A 23008-nucleotide genomic window follows, 5' to 3' on the forward strand; every position below is an offset into this window, starting at 1 on the left:
AGCTGTATTGCCTAAACATGCTCGGATTGGGGCATGCTGGGTATTATTCTTTGTATAATCCACTTAAGATGTGTGACGCGTTCTAAGAAACCTCCCACGACAACGTTACGGCCACCACCGGAAATGACGGCGAGGTTACGGGGTTTATGAAATTACATAGACTTAATGGTACGCTTAATTTTTTTCTGAGCAGATATAGCTCTTCCCACAAGGCTTTACTGTATTTCAGCAATTTAAATGAAGTTAATCAACATTGTGGTTCCAGAGATCCTTTAGGAAACGTCACTTGACTTATTTTTCTCTTTTCCTGTCCGATAATGGGCGCGGGATGCACCAGGTGCTACACACTTGATAATCAGTCCTGCTGAGATTGCACATACCTGGTAAATTCATTCACAATAGAATTATACATAATAATACTTTCTGCTCAAACCAAGTACTTTGAAAGAGATTAGTAGTTTTGTATTTAGTATATTGTAATGTGCAGGATAACACTCCTCCACCGGGACTGATCCTAACTAAGGTGCTGGAAGTATCAAAGAGTTCAAACTGGAAGAAGAGATGTATAGACCGATGTAGAGTACAATCTATGTGGAGCTTTCGGTCTAAAGCACGTTCATCAGAGCCCCTGATGAAGATAACCCTTTTATTATTATATTATAATGTAACATTTGCAAAATACAATTCTCCAGAGATCCAACTCGTCTCATGGGTTGTCCTTTACATGACCTTTGTGTCTCTAAAGTTTTTCACAATACTTGCAGTACTTTTGTATGCATTACAAGCCCACACACACATCCTGTCTTCTTCCTGTAAATATTCCTCCACATCCTTTATTTCCCTCTCTTCATGTCTTTCTGCCTCTTCCTTTCCCTTGTGACTTGGCTTTCTCCTTTATTGGTTTCTGAATGCGGTATTCACACAGGGACAAAACACAGCCTACCAGCACCAAAGATGTTTTGGGGGTTTTCTCTCCTCCCCCATGGCTCAGCTGCTCCTCCTCTATGGCGTGGCTGTGTGTTTACTGCTCCAGTGTTGTTTTACAGGCCCAGCAGTTGTGGCCAGGGTTCGGCAGCCCGGGCCGGGAACCAGATGGTTTCTTGACTCAGGTTCTCCATGCCTGGCTAACCTGCCAGCTGCAGGTGTCTGAGGCCCAGCCTGATTGATTCTCTCTCTCTCTCTCTCTCCCTGGCTTTATCGTGGGCTATGGATGTAGCCAGGCCTGAATGGGTCAGCCAGACCTATACTAAGGTGTGTGCACTGACATTTACCTTGATGGAAAACCGAGGCAATGCAAGACTTAGAGGGAAAGGGAAATGTAGAGTGTGGAGGGAGAGACAGTGGCTGGATGAAATGTCAGGCTACTGGCAGACTGTCTGGCTGACTGGCTGGATAGCTGGCAAACTATCCAGCATGCATGCGCACACACACACACACACACACACACACACACACACACACACACACACACACACACACAGAATACAGCATATAACTGTAAACCAAGGTTGATCCACATCAGCTTCAGAAGTAATAAAGTATAAAGTTCACAGTAGTTCTTCTTCAGCTCCACAGAAAAGAAACAGAAAAGTCCCACATTTCATAAATGTCTTCTGTACATTAAATTGTTCTGGGTTTAAATACGTATTATCAGTAATTGAAAACAAGAAAACAAGAGACAGCTGCAGGGTGAATAGACACAAACAGTGTTACAATAAATCCCAGTAGATGGACTGTCCAATGTCTGGGTTCTTTAGGCATCTGCCGTGTGCAGCTCAATAAAAAAAAGCAAACTGAAATAAATTATAAATAATAAAGACATTAGAATGCATGAAAGACACAGACTCTAACAGAAATGTGTTATCTTTTCTTTCCTATGCCTTCCTCAATCTACCTTCCTACTGTGTCCCTTTATTGGTCTATTGGTCTGACAACGGATCAGCCTCTGGGGGTAAGGGGCTATATTTCTGGGGGTTCCGGTGTAGCCGGCGGATATCCACGCCAAGACTTTCTCCTTTGTGTGCTGCTCATTATTAACAGTCAGATTAACAACTTTCGATGCAAGACTGAAGTTGGAGTTGAGACATAACGTATACGACCGATTAGTTTCACAAGTAGCCAAATTACAAGCTACATTTAAACTAATAAAATGGATTTCATCGCCAGACGACACATGCGTTGCTCTTCCCATCGAATGTTTATTCCGTTATTCGTCAAATGCTTGCACTGAGATTGCAGTTCCTCTTACTCTCCACGGCAAATATCAGGCATAGTGGCCCTCTACAGCTCTATATATCAGATGCACTGTGGATGCTTGAGGCGGTATTGATTTCCGCCAGAGGTGACATTTACTGTGTGCTCTGCCAAGTCATTGCCTTAATCACCTGACTGGTCCTTCACACTTGAACCGCATCAGTTGTCAAACTCTCAGTCGATGAGCTGACGTGTTGCTGCTCCTCTCGAATGAATATGAATGAACCGCTACAACAGCCACCAGAGGCTACCCAGACATGTCTTCTGGTCATCTGCCTTTCTCACTTTAATCATACTGCCAAAGCACTGACATTGTGACGTTAGTAGTCTTTATTTTGTTTTAATATATACTTTTAATATCTTGGTATGTTTCTTTCCTGCACTTTTTCACTATTGCTTGGAATGGACCTGATAGTGGGACGGCAGTATCTAAATGCTAGAGGTAATGTGTATGGATCTTCTCTCCTGATTGAGCATTCTTCAGCTGCACTTAGAGAGCTAACATAAACCTAAAGACCTGCACCCCAATTTGCTGTCAATTTGCTGTATTTATTTGTCCCCCCAAAATTGATCTAAAACCAGCCCCCATGTCTTCTTCTCCCTCCTGCAGGGTTCCTTCCATTTCCGTTTTTGTTTACTTCTTGCTGTATTGTGATCGAGGTCTGTGATTCCCAAACAGGGGTACTTGTACTTCTTCTGGAAAGACTGCGGGATTGCTCCACTCACTTGATAAAATAGTTTAGTGCAGTAATGGATTAATGGTTGATAGCTATAGGTCATAAATAAATGTAATGAATACATAGCGATAGGTCATGGATAAATGGTTAGGAAAGTTAGATCAGGGATAATTCCCGACAAGGTGTTCATTATCAAGAATTAATAGGCGACGTGGAGGCCAGCAAAGTCTGACGTTTAGTGGAGTCCAAAATGTCCTGATAAAGGACACCTCAAAGGGAAATATTCTGCTTATACCGCATGGGCACTTATACATTGTATCTGACCACATAACAACAAGACTAGCTTGCCATCCAGAGACGTTGTGGTCCCCAAATCCAAATCAATATTTTTACTATCAAATGAGAGGCCATCTGCGGTGCCGGCCGCAGCCTGAAGTAGTGTTGAATAGCAAGTGGGAAAGATCCCTTGTATGTGTCAGTAAGGTCCGAGGGGCAGTGTAAGGGGGGCTCAACTTGTTGTTGTAAGATATTCAAGTTAACAGAATTTTTCATTTGATCTAACCAGCGCATTCATTTCGAAAGGTGTGTAGACACTTGAACCAGAACTACTGTGAATATTAGCCACCATGAATATTATTCAGGTTTAAGTTGATTTAAATGGACATAGTTGGAACAAGGCAGTGTGGATGAAAGGTTACATCGGGAAGGCTGCAGGTTATATCTTACTAAGGGAAATGATGTAGGTATCAGTATCAGTAACCTACTTCAACAATAGCATTATTTTAGATGTTTTTTAAGCAGAATTATGTCTCACATTGGGGAAGTTATTTTCAGAAATAATACATTAAAGTGGAAATAGGATGCCAGGTGGACATGTGTACTGTAAGTTTATTTATATCTGACTGTATTGGACCCAAATGGTTCAGATAGAAATGATCCTGCTCTCTGACACTTCTGGATTTCCGGCCTTTTTGCAGTTTGCCTCACCCCCCTCCCTCACTTTGTCCCCACATCCCGCTAAATGCTTACAGATTTATTTATCTTTTTGGCTCTGTGTCGATCATCTCATTAAGCTGGTACACAATACACAATTTTCTGTGGGTCCAGCATTGCTCGAGCATGATAATTGTTCCTGCTGGATAGACTGTTTTCGTGCAACCGAGGCTCTTTGTTTCCGCGAGACTGGACCGTAGTAATCCCTCTATATAGCGCTCTGCTCTGTTTAAGTCACACCGAGCCAATCACTGCAGAACAACGGTGCCTTCACAGAGACATCAAACGGGCAAGATACTGATGCTGAAACGCACATAAATCAATTAATGTCTCCCACTCAGTAGAAATTGAAGTTGGGATTTGTATACATACATTGTTTTTCCGTGCATGTGTGACTTGTTTCTGCGTGCATGTGTTGGCCTGCAACTGGCAGTCCTGAGCATTGTCTGTATTTCAATGTTGGGATTACAAACCCTTCTTTCCATTTGTCTAATGGGAAATAAGGCCATGGTCTTTTTTTAACTGGACCATGTTACCGCCAATTTATTTTGCACATTTTGATCAGTATAGTCAGGAAACCTCTCATCACAAATGAAAAGCCATTGGGGTTGACTGTGCAGTGCATTTAGTGGTACTTTCTATATGTATCAAGGCAAAACGCTAACAAAATCAGCAGGAATTCCACAAGGGATAAGAACCCAGCTAACACATGTCACTGGGATATGAAGTATATGAAGGAGGAATAAGCAGTCAGCAGGTAGAAACCACAGGGATGAGTGAGGAGCAGCTCAAGGGCTCGGAGCCTGTTTGGAGTGACTGGCATCATTTATAGCGCCTACAACAGAACTGTGTTGCACCAGTTATTATTATTCTTGAATCCATTAGTAGGTTTGTGAGTTCTGTGCTTCCTTCATCCCCTTTGTGGAATCCAAAAACGGAGCTAACAGGAGATTGAAATATTGGATTTACATTCACCAGGTGGCCAGAAACATGAATCATAATGAATGCTCCTGTCGCTCTGTAACTGCTGGATGTGTAAATAATTAACTGTTTGCTAACCAGTTTACCACATCATTTAAAAGTCTATGATATTTCAACTTGCTTTAATTGCCTCCAAGTGGCCGAAACTTCAGTTATAGCAGGTTTAAGAACAGCGGGTGCCTGTCATGAGGATTGTATAAAAAAAAAAAACGACTTGACAGATTATTAGGTAGAAGTTCAGATTTCAGGTCACATGTTTGTCTATAAGGAAATACATTATAATCACAAATATAATCTCCGTTGACTCATAATGAACATGAAGTTAAACCAACACGTCTTCAACACAAAATATTCAACATTTTAGACATGGCAGTATTTATTGTACTATTCTATTTTATGGGATATTTGTTTGCAAAGACTCCTGCTATTATACAGCTACCACACTGTGAAAGACAAACTTTAACTGACATTATCATCACAGATGATAAAAGTGAAAATTTAGAACATTTACATTTTAATGTGGATGTTTGCATTCATTGAACGCCAATCCTTTTGTGGAGATAACTTAAATCCCACTCTCCATAAAACCGTGGACAAGGTTCAATCCATGCATGGGTCAGATGGTTTCTTGTGGGTTGATCACGGTCTGAGCGTGAAAACAATAAAAGTCCACAGAAACCAGCATGTACACAAACACAAATACAAAAACTTGAAGAAAGCCCTGATATAGCTCTGCCTCTGTAAATTAATGCCCACACAATGTGTCTCTCGTCGTTTGAGATTATATTTTAATTAATTCTTCTTGTGTAAAAGAGATTCTTCCGAGCGCTAAAAAGATGGACATTGTTGCTAAAGTGCCTCAATTCATTCTGCTAGACTTGAATGGTATGACCTTCACATGTCATGTACATTTTTAAGTGGTCCCCTGACTAGAATATTTCCCACAATAAGAGTCCTCTTTGCTAACAACATTGTCATTAGCAATGCGTCGCCCTAATGCTTTCGCTGTCCTGCTGTGAGTCGCCGGGGCTGAATTGTAATATTTCCACATTAATGGATGTTGTTGACTCCTGCTGAGAGATACGTGTGGTGTGTTTGGAGGTATACACTTGTGCGTGTATGTTTCTTCCCCTTGCCATGCCGACCGGCCTCTGGCCCCGTAGTCAACTTGATCGAGTTCATGGGCCGACAAGCATTGTAGCCCTTCATGTCAGGAAGTCTCGTGTTAGAAGTGAATTACCGTTCTGACACCTGCAGGAAAAACACAGAGTCCCCTGGGTGCAGTGATTGCTTTGCAGGGACATTACATGTAATGACCTCTGTGGCTGAACGTCTGCCAAAGGTTGTTCATCACGCAGACAGATCTACATAGACGGCCTAAACGCGGCTGTGTGAATGTCTTGGAACTTACATGACTTGTCATATAACTATCATTGCACAGCCAATGCGATATTTCACATCGTCTGTCATTTTTCCCATTAACTCTGGAACATGTTTAAGGTTTCATCAGATTCTAATAAAATGAAGTGGAATAGCCATAAATCACTGTTATTTAGTTGTAAACTTTCTTTTAAATCTGTACTTTAGTGATATTGATGTAATGACAATGACCATCGTATAATAGACAGGTGACATGAATGAGCCTGAGCAAAGTCTCCCTTCGGTGTCCTTTGTCTTACACTGAAAGAGCTTATTGAGAAAGACGACAGTTTTGAGTGATTCTTGCACAGCTCGTGTGCTCCATGATGAGAACAATTTGATTCTGTATGTAATTGATGAGTCTGATATCAATCTTCGTAAGACTCCTTGAAACGGCATTTTTTCTTCTTCTTCTAAATGACAATGCTACTCCTTTATTAGGGTAATATGCACGTGTGTTATTTATCATGAGTCTGTGACAGACAGCAGCTTCCAGTTACTTTCCTTGTCAACGCACTCTTGATATCTCTGGGGGAGTCTCTGAAAGGAAGGGTCAAGAGATGAGAGGATGAGCAGGTGGGATGTCACTGGTGGACACTGTTGACGGATGGCTCAGTTTAGCAGATAGGCCTCACGTACGCCATATTGTGTGAATCTAATTAAAGCCTCATCTGATTTTTTGTAAAAACTGTTGATTTGTAGGTCCATATTTTCACGTCCTACATTTTCAGTTCTAAATGCACCATTTCCTCATAATAACATAGGACATTTTACACAATCTCCCGAGGAGTGAGGGTGGAATGTGATGTTGTAAATTTGACGGTGAGCACAAAGGTATTAATTCCGCCATCTATCATGCCTCCCCTTTCCCTGTGACTTCAGACCCATATGGAAACCTTTTTATAATGCTGATTGATCTGTTAATGATCAGTTGGTCCCTCCACCTCCTTACTCTCGGCTTCCTTTCCGCGTTTCACCAATTTGTCTCTCAGCACACAATGCTAGGCTGACCTACATACTGCAGGGACGGGGGTGTTTTCAGAAAATCATGTGGGTTTGTCTGTGTGCTCAAATCATCAAGCTTCCCTGTCTAGGGTTAGGGCTGCAGTACCCGTAGCATGTTACCACATGTAGCTCTGCTTTTAAAGTAGTTATTTGGATAGTACAATGATGCCAAATAGCAGTTATTACTTACACACAAATGGATGAGCCACATGGGAGGTTACCTTTCTCCATCTCTTCACCGCTTTTCGCTCACAACATTAGCGAGGCTTTTCACCGCGGCAAACGCTTCCCCTAGAAGCCTCTCATTATTGGCTTTCCAGCTTCGCCACAGACAAAGTTTGGAAAAATGTGCCTCATAACCTCCTTACTTTCACTCAATTCTTGGATGCCTGCGGGAACATGATTATGTTGTGTGATCCCACAGACACTCAACAATTGAGCCGAGCTTGCCATAACTTCAGACGACACCAAATAAGAAATTGTAAAAACCTGAAACTCTTTCACCAAATCACACATATTTTTGCTATTATATGTGATCTCTTGATCTTTTGATAATTAATGTAATATATGTTTCTCTTCCATTCACTGAGCCTCCCCTGAAAGATGAGGCCACGTCCACTTTCCTTTGTGTAAAAATAAATTAAAAAAGAGGTGCTTTTGGTGAGACACAAGGGTAACAATTGTATTTCAAAAATGTGTTTCAGTGCTTGACTATGGAGGGACAAAGACTTACGTACAGTATTGTACTGATTGAGGTCTTCCAGTTTTTCAATGACAGGACAACCTTGTGATGTTTTTCAGCAAGTAGCAATACAATGCATGTAAGCGTACACATAAATGTGGTACAAACAAAGTTCAATAGATTCTCACTTGCAAACCTCCCGCTAGTGAGTTATCGGGGCTAAATTAAACTTGGTTAGCAGTAACACTACTACCCTGGTTACTAATAGTAACAAGTTAGTTGAGCCAGCATGTTCTCTGTTTTAACCACAGAGCACACAGTCAACCTCCCTATATTTTCCAGTTCAACCCCGAACCTCAGAATGTGAAGAAGCCCATTAATATGTTGGTGAACTTCCACATGAGTTCATTATTTGATGAATTATATTCCTCTTAAACTCTGACACTACTCTTTTTGTAATGGGACTTGTTAAAATTGCTATTTACAATTACACGCAGAAATCAAAACTGAGCTGCTTTTGTAAATGCTCTACTGTTGAAAATAATACGAAGATGGTAAATAAAAACAATCCGACAGAAGCAGCATGAGGTACATATCTTTGACTTAATGCATCACCTATCTACATACAGCGTGATGTGCTATTTTTGCTCCTACCAAAACTATGTTTGGTGTCTATCTGAGAATCAGTTGAGGCACCGCACTTTACAGTCTGTTTCCATGGAAACACCCACCTTTTTTTTTTTTTAAAGAGGGGTTAAAGTGCTGCATAATTTTATAAAATGAATACATTTCACTTGTAGTGAAAATGGGTCAATGAAAAGTCAAGAAAGACGGTGTTGCTGAGAGTTGAGTCTGCTTTAATTTGAATTCTAAAATTATAAATAACAGCCAAATGACATCGTAGCCTTCCCTTCACAGTGTTAAGAGGAAAACAGAGAAGCTATTGAACACATTATTAAAAAAAATCTAACCTGAATCAAGTCATAGTTGTCTTTTATTTAACACAAGCGTAAACTTGATCCACCCATCACCAAACACAATTATGGGGTTGAATCCCAAAGTGTCCGTTTTGGCTTTGACACTGAAACAAGTGTGTCTTTCTTGTTTTTTTTATTACATGTATATAAGTATTGCCATTGAAGAAGAATGTGTAAGATAATAAACATGAACTCTCTGGATTGAGGAAGGCCTCTTCATATGCAATAATACTTTTTGCGAATTGAAGTATAGATGTCTCTTTGTCCTAGCACATCTATACATCTCCTCCAGCCTTATGTTGTTTTATTTAGGAATGATGAGGATGAGGGCTTTAGAAGAAATCTTATTTATATAGTTAATCATTCCCCTTGTCACGCAAAACCGGGTGTTCATGTGCACTGATTTGACCTGTCCTTTGCTCTGTGTGTTGCAGGTTATCCGTGTGGGCGGCCAAGAGGACGGAGGCAATGAGGGCTGTGCACCAGGCTTCCAGGTCAAACACTACCAGGTGCCGTTCACTGGAGCTTTCCAGAAAGGCCAGGCGCTTATACAAGGTCAGTAAATTCCACTATACAAATTTCCGTGTGTGTGTGTGTGTGTGTGTGTGTGTGCGTGTGTGCGTGTGTGTTGTTTTGGTTTAGACATTTATTAGAATTCATGCGACTTCTATTTACGAACTGGTTGTTGTCTTCACACTACAAAGACAACAGCAACATCATTTATGTCTGCAAATGAATTATTCCCCTTGATTGGGGGATATTTCCGAAAGTCTTTTTTACTTCTTTTGTTCTTTCCCTGAACAAAGCTTTGGGCTGCTCAGTTAAGCGTGTGTGTGTTGTTTGGCTTGCGACTGCTCTGCCGGAGCTTTTCCGTCCCGGTACACCAGTTACCATGCTCGAGTTGACTTGGCCTTCCTGAGAACTCAGACCCCCACAGCCCCGGAGTTGTATTCTCATTTTTTTTGCAGAAACCTGTGTTTGAGCTCAGTAGGTTTATAATCATAAACATGAAAATTTTTAAAGGGGAGTTGAGAGGACGGTCTCGAAGGCTCGCAGAGTGTCGTGGAGGCTCAGTTCCATCTGAGCCTCGTCGCCCTTTTGTTACTGCGGTGGCCAGCAGACTCCTGCATTGCGAAACTGAGTGCACAGATGTCCAATCCCAACTCCATTTTGCTTCCACAACTTATTGGTCAAGTCTGCCCCTCTGGAAGCCTCCGGCAGTGTCTATCTACTGAGCTCCGTCTCCACAGAGATCAGCAGTAGTATCTGCTGGCTCGCAGTCGGCTCCTCTAGCGTTGAGCGTTATGGCTGCCGGCACGTCTCTCCACTGGGATCGACAAGGTCCAGTCCGCTTACCGTAGTTTTACTTCAAAGCTAAGGAAGCTTTCACTAATTCATACACTGAATAAGTCATTCGCTTTCACTGAGTTGTTGTTTTTTCTGTACAATGTGATGAAATACAATGGAAATATGGAAATTCAAATGGGAATCATTTATAGTTTGTTGATGCAGTCTGTCGTTTACTGTGGAACATGTTTTCATTCCTCTCTCATTATTATTCAGGCACTTCTTTATTTATTTCATCCCCCCAGTGTGTTGCCCTCCACGTTACGAGGCTACATTGGTAGAATATCATTAGCTGCTTCAGTGACATGCACATTATGTCACTGTATATTTACATACACAGACGCGAAGCATTTACTTCTTTCATGGCCGGAAGGTCATGCAGTGCGTACAGAGGTGTTCTTATACAGCACTTTTTTTTTTTAAGTGGCACTCCACTGTCAGACAGTTTTTCCAACTGAAAATACATCATTTCCGACCTAGACGGCAAAACATGACAAATCTGAGCATTTTCTTCTTCAATCTTCTCTTTGGGCTTTATTGTGTTTGATTCGGTCAGCCAGTGAGGCATTTTGTCATCTGGAGGTTCAGCGGCGCGTGTAGTAGGAGACAGAACTCAGTTCTGCTTTAGTGCTCTGCTCCGAGGCGACAGAGTGGTTCTATTACCTTGAATATGCTCCTGTCAGCAGAATCACCTCTCACCATGTGGGGTCCCGCTGCTCACAAGTTATAGGCGGCCAGATAGGCGTGCCAGTGGTCACGCATATACTGTACACACACTCTTTCTCTGTCTTCTCAGAAATGCTATATGCTTTTTGATCACTTTAAGTGTCTCTTTAAAATTCAAAGCACTTACACAAAGACAATGCCACAGCGGAAGCTGAGCGGCGCGTCGTAAAACAATGAGATCATGATAAAAAAGAAAGAGAAAACGCCATCTGAAAGCAAACTACAAAGGAAGCAAATAAGGCACATGATTTCAGCATTCAACTTGATTGATATCTCTGATTATGTCGGTAACTTCTCTACAATACTTGGATGGCTAGATCAATTATGAGTGCGTTAGCTTCAAAACAGTGATCAAAGTAAATCCAGTATGTGTATGTCTGTTTTTTGGGCATTGCTTGCTCGTGTGTGATTTTAAATAATCAACAAAAGCCATTACTACAAGCATAATAATTCATTGCACTCCCCAGTATGTATGAATTTCAGAGAGAGTATTGATACTGTTTTACCTTCCATCCATTTTGTTAAATTTGAACAAATTGTCTGCTGAGTGTGAGCATGATTCATACTGAGTGCCAGAGGCTGAAGCCAGGCCCAGTGACACATGCAGATTTATGTAAATTCTGCTCAGCCCTGTGCCACCTGCTGTAGACCTTCCTGTGTAATTACCAGCGGAGGGCGGTCTGTTAGCACGAGATACCTGTTGGCGTAGACCCGGGTTCAAGGACATCCATCTCGTCTAATGGCAGTATCCGAGAAACTAACATCCACTCTTTCTCTGGCCTTCTCACTCTTGGTGCTCCACCTGCTCCGTCTGTCACTCCATCACACCTGTGGAGCGTTTCCTCTCTCTGGCTCTGGCTTTTGCTGCTTGTCTCCCTGTTTTGTTTGTCCTCCATCTCCTCTCGCTCACCAAGTAACTGCTTGCATGAAGATTTGATGCATTTGAAAATAGAAATATGCTCTTTTCTGCAAATGGGAAAGGGTTGTTCGGGAATGGCGGATGGAGAATACGACTCTTTCTCAACTAGTGACCTCAGACGACTCATAATTTCAAGCAGTATACATTTATCAAACAACGTACAGGCACGTTTTCATCCACACAAGATGAGATGCACGGCCTGTGTTCTGTTAGTGGTGTCATCTTTCAATCAGTAAAACTGCCCTGATGCACGCTCAGGGTTAACCATCTATTTTTGCTACTCAACCCATTAACACTTTTCACATGAAACTCGCTTTCATCCAAGTATCTGGATGTGATATGAAGAATGACACTGAAAAACTAAAATCGGTACATCTGCACTGCGAGATTGAAGTGTTACACAATTAACCTCACCGTGTCCACAGCCTACAGCTCAATTGGAAAAACCATTGTGAAGAAAGCAGAAATGAATTTAAAAGTTTAAAAGGCTTAATAGAAAAGCCTGGAAATTGCTTTTTCACCAAGGAGTTGAGTTTATTCAGGTGTAAGAGATGTTTTACCCAGTGGTGAGGTCTGCCATTTCTGCTTAGTAATGAATAAATTAGTAAATGGACTCCAATTCATGAAAAACCAGTGCTCAACAGAGTTGATCGTTTATTCTATGTAAATTCAATGCTGTCAGTTCAACACAAGGCTTTTCTTCTTCTTTTTTGTCTCACTGCAACAACAACCAGTGCCATAAGGGGGAGAACACAGTCCCTAGATGATGTATCATGAAAATAAAATGTTTTTCCTTGAATGCGGGTCTCACCTTCATATTTTGACAAAAATAAGTGCCACATTTCTTTTGGAGTGTTCCGAATACCAAACGACGGCTCCACAGGGTCGAGGCGCATTAGGGAGGCCAGCCGGTGAATGACATTTACTGAAGGATAAATTAGTTTCTCAGTTCAGAAAAGTTACTTTCTCCGTTCTTTCCCTCAGTGGGTTCTGCCGTGACGCACGGAAATACAGCAAGGAGACATATTGATTTTAAGATGGTGTTATAGCTCACCTTAGTTTTGCAAGCTGTTTGTTTCTTGCCTTGCTGCTGCCTTCTCCGGGGTGGCTGTAAAGTTGATGCAGTTTGCTGTCACCAACCTGGCAGCCTGTCTAAAATAATTGCTCTTCATAATCCAGTAATGCTGTTACTGTGGAGAAACTGGACTTCTTCATGAACATTTACAGCTAGTAGTATGTCTTTTTCAAGAGGCCCTCATAAGAAGACATTATTTACTGTTCATTTATGCAAACCTCAGTTTTGATTTTTATGGTGTACTGGGAGGCTATAGGGCATACGGCACTGACAGCCAATAAAATGTGGAGAAGAAATGAGGAGAGCTACCTTATCTGTATCCTGCAGAGGAAGACCACAGCTCTGTGAAGCTTTTCTACAATCCCACCACCAAACATGATTACTCCTTGAAACGTGGCAGCCTTTAGCATTCTCTAAAGCAACACTCACATTTAGAATTCATTAAGATGTGACTTTAGAATGTATACGTGAAGTAGATGGTCTTCTCCAGTCTTGGCATTGCTAGCGGTACGACTTCCTCTTCCTGTTTTCGGCAGCAGTGTGTGGAGTTGGAGCTCTCCTGGCTGGCACAAGGCCCGAGGCATATTAACTGCTTTGAGCTCCGAAGACTCCACGTTGGCACGCTTCTTGTCTCTCGGTTGTGTTGCCTTCCGACTTTATCATCGAGGCAATTTAAAAGTACTTGAATTCTGATAAAGCCGAGTGGTTATAGAGAAATTGGACAAATGGAACAGCGCTCTCATCTGTGGTAATTTTGCTTCTCTCCTACTCGGCTCCGCTCTCTGAGTTTAGGTGATGAAGTTTGCTGTCCTTCCTGCTCGGAGCACACAACAGTGTCGTTCAAGGGATTTGTTGCACCACAAACACTCAAATGCACTCCACTCACACGAAAGACATCATGCAGTATATGAAAGGGGAATTTTCAGGTTTCTTTGCTGCTTTAAAGGCTTCTTACTTCCTCAGCTACACTTCATTCAAATGTATCTTCCATGTATGCAGACAGGACATGTTTCATCTCCAGTCAGTGTATCACTGACTGCATTCTGCTTTTCAACCTTCACATCCCTCAACCCTTTTGCAGTGTCATTGAGTACCTACTCATTATTTCCCCACTGTTACTTTTGACATAGAGCTACCCGATGTTCACCAGAAAAAGAGGAATAGCAGTAAAGCAGGCACTCTATTTACATGTCAGCATAGTAAGAGCATTTTGTATCCATCTGTTTATCGGTGTAGATCAGTAAAATGTCATTATGTTCCGGGGCCTGTAGCTCAATGTGTTCTTGTAGTATTTGCATAAACTCAAGCAAAAATTCAATTATATCGGAGATTCCTGTATGGAGATGGAGCAAGGCTGTCAACCGTCTCCCTTTACTGTGAGTAAAGCAAAGCTGTGTCCCACACATTGTTGCCCTACTTACTAATTTTGGCAATTTAACCTGCCCGACACTGGCCTCAACCCACCACCACCCCACTCCATGCCACCCCGAGCATCCTCCCACAACGACTCTGTCATCCAAAGACTGCGGGATGCATGGATTGATATTCTTCCTCGCTTCCCTCCGCACGGCAGGGTGCACATCCGGATCATGCCACTCTCACGCCTGTAATGGAGCAGCATTCATCACCTTCTGTAGCAGGAGTCACCGGGACCTGCAGCTTCTTTTCCTCTGTATTTTTAATTTGACCATAAATCAAGGTGTGCTTTTGATAAATGACTGTAATTACAGGAAAGGCCATTACTGGTTGTGTGTGTGTGTGTGTGAGTGTGTGTGTGAGTGTGTCAGTGGGTGTTTCTACAGTCATTATGTTTGTGAAGCTTAGCATTGTTTACATATACAATATGCGTACTGGGCATGGTAATTGTTTGTAACAGCAGTGAACCAGGTTATATATCCATGTGGGGTCCCCGGGGGATGTGGCTCACAGTTCCAGTCAACCTTATGTGGGTCAACTTGTGACTGGAAGCTGCTGGTTGTTGGTAGTTAGAAGAGCGGGGGAGGGAAGGGTTGGAGAATGATGGAGGGAGAGAGAGAGAGAGAGAGAGAGAGAGAGAGAGAGAGAGAGAGAGAGAATTCTAGACTCTTTAATACTATCTGACAAATACTTATAGTGGTATCATGCAGCTGATTGTGATCGCCAAATTGCAATACACTTTTCTCATTTCCCTGTATCCATGGGCTTTATGGCTTTGGGATTTGCGAGACACATCTGATGTTCAGCTCTGGTTGATTACAACTTGGGTTTTTAGCTTTCTTGTTTTGACCATCCTTTCTGTTTGGGAACATGACGGCATGGCTAAAGAGAAGTCTGAGGGGGAAAGAAACACAACAAGTGGTCAGGCATTAACAGATGCTGTATTATGACCAACATTATGGGTGCTGTCACTTTTGGTTTACATACTCTGCTAAACTGTTTGGTTTCTGACCATTTGAATACTTTTGGTTTCATGCTCCATCAAACTTGATTGCTGAAATGTTGTAAACTAAAGCCCAGTTGTGATCAACTAGAACTCTTATAAACCTGATCTAACGGAGATGTTGGCCACTTTGAGGCTGTGAACAGCACTCTGACTCTTTTCAACATTTTATGACCTTGTAAATTGAAAGTGGAAACCATTTCCTAATTAGACATCCAGGAGATACAAAGTAAGATTAACAACCATTTAGCCACATGCGTTTGGCTAATTGATGAATGAAAGTCCAATATGCACTCTCCTTCTTAGCTCTGATTTGCTCTTCACTAACTCCTGAGGGAAATAATTGTACAGTAGGTGACTGGTATTGATGCTAAAAGTTTTTTTTTCTTCTCCTCGCTTATACTTTTGATATTCATTTTCATCTTTCTGACATTCAGATGTATATCTCACTTGTCTGTCAGCACACCTGCTGCTCGCTGTAAATTGGCATCGTGGTCAACTGGCGCACACACCGGCATCAGCAGCCCTGTGGAGGCTGCAATCACAGGGCATCAGGGGCACAGATACATTAGTGCCAATACCCCATCTGCAATCACGCTGCGGTTGGCAATCAGTTGACAAACTATCTCTCTCACTCTATCGCTTTCCCTTATCTTTCCGTGTTACGCGCCCGAAGAAGATCACGCTCGCTTCCTTCCTGTACTCTTGTGCCTAACCTACTTAACCGGGAAGAAATTTACATTTCTGATGCAAATTGCAGTACATCTGCTAGCAGGTCTAACACACATCATTCACAGCACTCCTAGAATGGAAAATAAACACCACACGTTTAATTCAATGCAGGCCGTTCACTAAGAGTTCATCAATTCAGTTCATCAATTAGTAACATGATGTTTTTAATTGCAGCTTCGAAGGACTTTAGGGAGCAGCTTTTGGCAAGCAGATCCAAACTGTCAAGATTAATATGCCATTATTCTGACCAGACGTTGGCACACCTTGATTCTGAAAGAAAGTGATGGTCTGAAATGATGAGGGGCCACAGTCAATCAGAGCAATTTGCGTCAGCCTGGAATCTGCAAAGGGACATTTTGTAGATTTGCGTCATCAGTTACTTGTCGACCAGCTGACTGAAAACATCCAGTCATATTTATAAAGGTGCGCATAGTGGCTTTTTCACTTATCACTATTACTCTGCTGGTGTGCTGATGAACCCAACGTCCTCAAGCTTTTTATAGCTCTGATTTAACTTATTTAAAAGTGGAATTTAAATAAGAGCCTTCTCCGCCCGTATAACCATTTGCATAAGATGCAGAGTTCATCGATGTAGTGTAAGTGTCTCTGATTGAACCAGCCATTTGTAATGTCACCTTTCAATTAGCTGCGCAGCATTTGTGTTCCCCATTCCTTTGACTACTGCCATGCAGCAGTGCAGTCTGACGGGCATCAAAGTGTTTTCAGATTTTGAGATTCCGCATAATTTCATCCCTGCACACGACAGTGTCTTGTGGTGATACCGTGTTTTTTTATTTTTCCATTTTCAAATATTTCAAAGAGTTCAGTGGGCTCAGGGGGCAAAAGAGAGAAAGCCATATGAGTCACTTGGGCTGGCTGTTTCTTTGATATCAAACGTGCATGGGATTCCTTCGATGCACGTTCAGAGTTAACTGCCCTGCATGAGGAAAAATCCTTTTCCAAAAAACTTTAAGCCAGAAGGGATGCCATGCCACTGCAGAATAAAGTGATACATCCCTTTGTTCATTGGGGCAACTCCCATGGTAGAATATAAATATTTTTACTGCAATGTTTAAAAGGCGGTTTTATGCACTGTTGCATTAACTTCTCATGCAGCGCTCTCCTCATATAAGCTTTGATGAATTAATCTGTAAACAAGGCTTTCTTCTAGTCTTCCAGTCTAAAGTTGTAATATTGTCTGGACCAGACTAAATGTTTAAAACTGTTTTCTGTACAGCATTATCATTATCTGGGGATAAGCCGTTCGCTTGATAGGCTGGTCTAAAGAGGATGTCGTCCTTTTATATCTATATGGTCTACTCTTGGAGGGAAACAAGTACTTTCCTCACAAAAACCTTGAATTAAGCTTTGGTTTTGTGCTGGATAGTTTTTTAATGCACTCAGGAGATCAATTTGTCCAGACAGCTTCACTGAGTTCTTATAACACTGTTTAGAACCACTGGATATTACGTCAATAGCGCTTTCCTGGTGTGACAGTATTCGAGAAACCGATCAGATATGGTTCCATTTCTATAAGCATGACCAAGATTCCATTTGTTTCTTTTTCTTTCAAAGTAACTTTGTTTTGCGATTATACTTTGTTCTCTATAAACTATACTGGACACACTTTCAAGAAATGGGACTCAATGCAGTGGCTTCCTTTCGGTATTTAGTTCCAGCATGCTATGATAAAATTATATCAAAATGAATATAACTGATAAATACTTATTCTCTCCAATAAAAGCCACTCTAATTTAAAATAAAACAACTAATTTAAAGATAAAGAAATAGAGTTTGAAACACAGCAAGAAATTCTTCTACACTGTTGGTAAGTATACAAACTATTTGCTAAGTGCGTTGCACATACATGGAGGTGCAGCTGCTGGTGTACAATGTGCTTTATGAAGGAGTTCAATTATTTGGTAAATGTCTTGGGTGCGGCTGTGGCTGATGGGGAGAGTGGTCGTCCTGAAACCACAAGATCCTGTTCTCCCCATAGTTTGCACATGGAAGCGTCCTTGAGCAAGACACTGAACCCCCAGTTGCTCCCCGGGCGCTTCACGGCTGCCCACTGCTCCTTAATTACTAACGGTGGGTTAAATTGCAGAGAATAAAGTTCCCATGGTGAGAGCTGGGAGGATCTGTTTAAGTGGTGAGCCAGAGACTGGTGTTTTGTACACCCAGCCAATCCAAAAGAACACAGGTGTAATTCTGATTTGGAAATGCTTTGGATCATTTTACATTTTCATGCTCCTTCTTTGGGTTAAACCTGACCTACTTAATAAACGGTTTATTAATCTCATTGAGAAGGCAAAGGCAGCTCACAAATATTAGATTTTATTTCTCTCTGTGCCTGTACAGATGTATGTCAATAACCTTTGTTTATCCTCAGTTACTCCTCCATATATATATATATGTATATATATATATATGTATATATATATATGCATATATATATATATATATATATATATATGTATATATATATATATATATATATATATATATATATATATATATATATATATATATATATATATATATATGTATATATATACATATATGTATATATATATATATATATACATATATGTATATATATATATACATATATGTATATATATATATATATATATGTATATATATATATATATATATATATATGTATATATATATATATATATATATATGCACTTGTTCAAACATCTACAGCTTTGTATTTGTATGAAGATAAATTCAGAAGATGAGGTATAACACTATTTGTGATGTGGCGTAGACCAAAACACACACAATTACTCATTTTGTGTGTTTCTTTGTAATATATTGCTGTTATATTACACAAAGATGTAAAATCATTGTTTTATGGTTCTCAGTGACTTATTAATAGATCACATAAAACAGATTAATATGTTATTTATATTTGACACTCAATTAAAAAACATGTCAAGTAACTGCAAATCATAAAATGATATTGCTAAAATATTAATATTCTTGTTACCATGGTTAATGTATCAATTTATTATTAGACTCTGTCCGTTTTCTTCCTCAGCTATCCAGTCAGAATGAAGGAATAGTCCATCAAAAAATAGTATTCCCACAACAAGGTAAAACATCCCGAGTCTCCAGCACTCCTGCCACTTCCATATCTCTTCTCTGTGCATCAAGTTATTCCCAGTGAGACGTGTGGTCTGCTCTGGCCGTGCAGTCCTGATGAAAATATCCACATCACGCTCAAACTAATGGAATGAAACACATATCTGAAACATGTTTTTTGTGCTTTCCCGAATGGAGATTCAGGATTGCCTGTGATGGTTTCATTTGAATGATTTCATTTGTGAGACGTTCCTTTCAGTTTTGCTCATCAAATCAAGGAGTCTGTAATACTATTAGGTCTAATTAGAAATCTAAACGCAAGCACTGGTATGACATTGAACAAGGGCGCAACAGAAATAACAATTGAATGTAATGGAAACCCACAGCATCTTGAACTGCACTGGCTGTGTGTAGATGCTGTAATGCAGACAGGTTATCTTTCAAACCCCCAAATCCTTGACGGTGCACTTTTAACTTTATATACCTCAACAGAACCTTCAACCAGACATGTCAAGTGAACTGTGAACTCACTCTCTGAGGAGATAATGATGGCTGCTGTCACCGAAGTGACATAATTACGTTGTGTCAAAAGTTTAGCTCCCACCCGTATGCTACTTTCCTATCTTTGACTCTTGGCCCAGAGCCCAGCATGGCTCCTCTTGAGTGGCCATGGAAAGTGCTGACTAACTTGGCCGGAGCCTCGGGGGCTCAACCTGGGTGTTACTGGCTTCCTGAAAGCCTATCGATCTGCCTGAATGCTTGAATGCCTTGCCGGGTGCCTGTGCGTTGCAGGATGTCGGCCTCTGTGTTAAATTACGTTTGCTTGTGGATTTGTGTGCCTTGGACCATACGTGTGTGTGTGTGTGTGTGTGTGTGTGTGTGTGTTCGTGGTGCCGAGCTGTTTGATTGACAGGTTTGGGTGTTACTGCAGTTGGCAGGAAGTTTTCATCTTGTTTTTCTGCTTGGCGTGTTAAATGGGTTGGCAAATATCTCATAATCTGCGTTGGTCAGAATAGACCTTTCGAAACAGCCATGACCTTATTTGCACATATGCTACAGGTGAACTGCCGCTTTTAGACGCTCAGGGAGCACAGCATGTATTATTGAAGAGGCATAGGCCACAGCAATTATATCATTTATAGATGATCACAGGTCTAATGTTGGTGCCACCTGGACTCATCTGATAGATGCACAGGCCCACTCACATGCATATCACACCTTTTGCTGCGGTTCTGCATCTACACACTGAAGACAGTGCTCAGACTTTTCCACTGGCCACGAAGGGCTCCAATAGGCTACTTATTCCAGAATCAAAGTTGGCATGCTCTTGTGGGCTGTGTGTGAAATTGCCAGTGTACTCTCTGCGACTCGGGGGGTCTGTCCTCCCAAGCCACAGGGTGGAGTTGGTGATGGCTGAAATAATTATGACATTGAAACCCAAAATGAAGAACACCATCTGTTACACCTAATAGGCTCATACAGAAGGAGAATAATTATGTATAACCAACCTGGTATATTTGTGGGTGTAGGAAAACACTTTTGTCACATCCTTACATATTACCTGTGAAAATGCATCGACTTCAATGTCACCCACACCATAGTGTGAGTGAAATACGCTCCAAGCAGTGGTAAATAACTAAGTTGATCCGCAATAATAATGATTATGATATTGTTTATTTATATAGCACAGGCCACAACAGCACTTAATTGGGGCACATCATATCATCTGGATCATATCAGCTGGAATCAAATCATCATAATAATGTCCACAACCAAAAAGCAGGCACGCTACGCTACATGCGTAAATAAATGCATAAACTACAATCTTATAAACTTGTGCAATAGTTTTAATAACATACACCAGTTATACAGCTTTAAAATACAAAATGAATATTTATGCTCTACTGACAACAACAGAACAAGTTGTAGACATAACTTGTGCATTAACACTTCCTACAAAAGATCGCCCCTTGGTGGGGGATAAGGTGCCTGTGTTGGCCAGCCCTTGTAATTAGCTACTGGGAGTGGAGCTGCACTTTCATTGCACAGGTCGCGGCACATTTTATGTTTCTGACTGGCGTTGTGTTTGATCAGCGTGTCGTGTTTTAATTGTGTAGTGCCAGTCTTATCAGCAAATTTTGTGTTCCCCGCATGTTGTAGGGATCGACAGCAGAATTTGCAGTTCATTGAATTCGTCTCCCTGAAACACCTCAGCCAGGTGAACTCGCGCAGCCACTCATCGCGAAAGCTGAATTTCTTGCCTTTTTTCGCTACGACCGTTTCCTCACAATCTGAGTCAGACACAATCTCGGGATTTGTCTTCTCTAGATCATTATGTTTAGGAAGAAAGTACGAACTGATAGTCCGCTTCACCATTGTTTACAGGAGACACCGCTATGTGAAATCTGTGGATTCGCGAGATAACCCCCAATACCCGCCTCTTACCACACATTAGCCTATCACAGTGGTCATTCGCTCTCACACATTGGCCAGCCTTCTTCTTCTTCTTCTGTTTTCGTCTCCTTTCTTCTTCTTCTGGAGTTAATGTTGGTTGGCAAACCTGTCATTCAGGCATTACCGCTAACTATAGTGGGCTGAAGTGTAGAACAAGTTTGTCAGCAACAAAAATATTTAATAAAAAAAAAGCTAATTTACTGGTCGCGCGAGTAGATGAAACATTTAGTCGCACTGTGTCTCATTTTAGGCGCGAAATGCGACCATTTGGTCGCAGTCTGGAGCCATCAAATCACTTTCACACATTATCCTGTGTTCCCTTCTGGAAATTTGTCATCGCTTCATAGTGACTGATGGTAGAATATCCGCAGTTTATTGATCAGGTGACCATCGCGGTGTCATGTACCTCGGTGACTGAATGTATCGCTGGTTTGCTGACGGATCAAGGGAATAGTAGTTAGTTTGGGCCGTTTTATGAGATGACTGACTGTCTCACATGGAGTCTGGCAGAGTAGTTTAGGGTCATGTGGTTCATTGTACTGGCACTACTAAAGGTGCTTATGAATGACTGACTAGATCTTCAATTGTCTAATGTGCTGATTTGTTGCACTGAATATCATCTCATAATATCTGTTTTTATAATGATGGAGGGATGATGTGCAGTTCCTGCTCAGTCTGCATTCCTGTCTTTATGTGACTGAAGCAATGCTTCATCTGTTGGCATCCATCTCTGCTCTGGAACCTCCTAAATGGAGCGTTTTGAGCTGCGACTGAAAAACAAATACAGGGTGATTGAAGTTTGTGGCTGTGCTGGAATAAACCTCGCTGACTCGCCTCAGATCTGTTACTGTGGTTAACCTTGTCAAGCAAGGCTTCGGGGGATCTCAATCGCATAGATATGCTGATGCTTTTTCATTGATATTTTCACAAAAAAACTGGCTGTGGAGCGTTATGATGGCTTTTGGAGTAGAAATTGAAATTAATTTTTGTTTAAGCAGGTGTAACCTTGAAACCGGCAACTTCAAAGACCAAGCCTGTGGGCCTAAACATTTCCAGCTTGCGTGGAGACAGAAAGATGTTTGCTGCTGCTGTCAGTGTTATGTATGCATGTTATTTACTGTGAATGACCTTGAATGGTATATGTCTTTGAGCTGCTGGGCGGACTCGCTCACTGATGGAGTACATGAATCCATTCATTAGATGCAAGTAAACGCTATTTGCCCGTGTTTACCTTCCTACTGTACTTACTTAACACC

The 23008-nt window shown here is 41.3% G+C and overlaps 1 protein-coding gene across 1 annotated transcript in view; it reads left to right on the forward strand.

The window, feature by feature from the left end:
* Positions 1–23008, forward strand: part of cdh13 (cadherin 13, H-cadherin (heart)) — a gene marked incomplete at both ends in the record, with an annotated part of 275810 nt that overhangs the window by 72080 nt on the left and 180722 nt on the right. Inside the window, one exon of the mRNA XM_079224117.1 lies at positions 9422–9542. Coding sequence (XP_079080243.1) covers positions 9422–9542 — 121 coding nt within the window. The remainder of the gene's footprint in view (positions 1–9421; positions 9543–23008) is intronic.

The sequence above is a fragment of the Taurulus bubalis genome, assembly GCF_910589615.1.
Source record: "Taurulus bubalis genome assembly, chromosome: 9".
NCBI lineage: Eukaryota > Metazoa > Chordata > Actinopteri > Perciformes > Cottidae > Taurulus > Taurulus bubalis.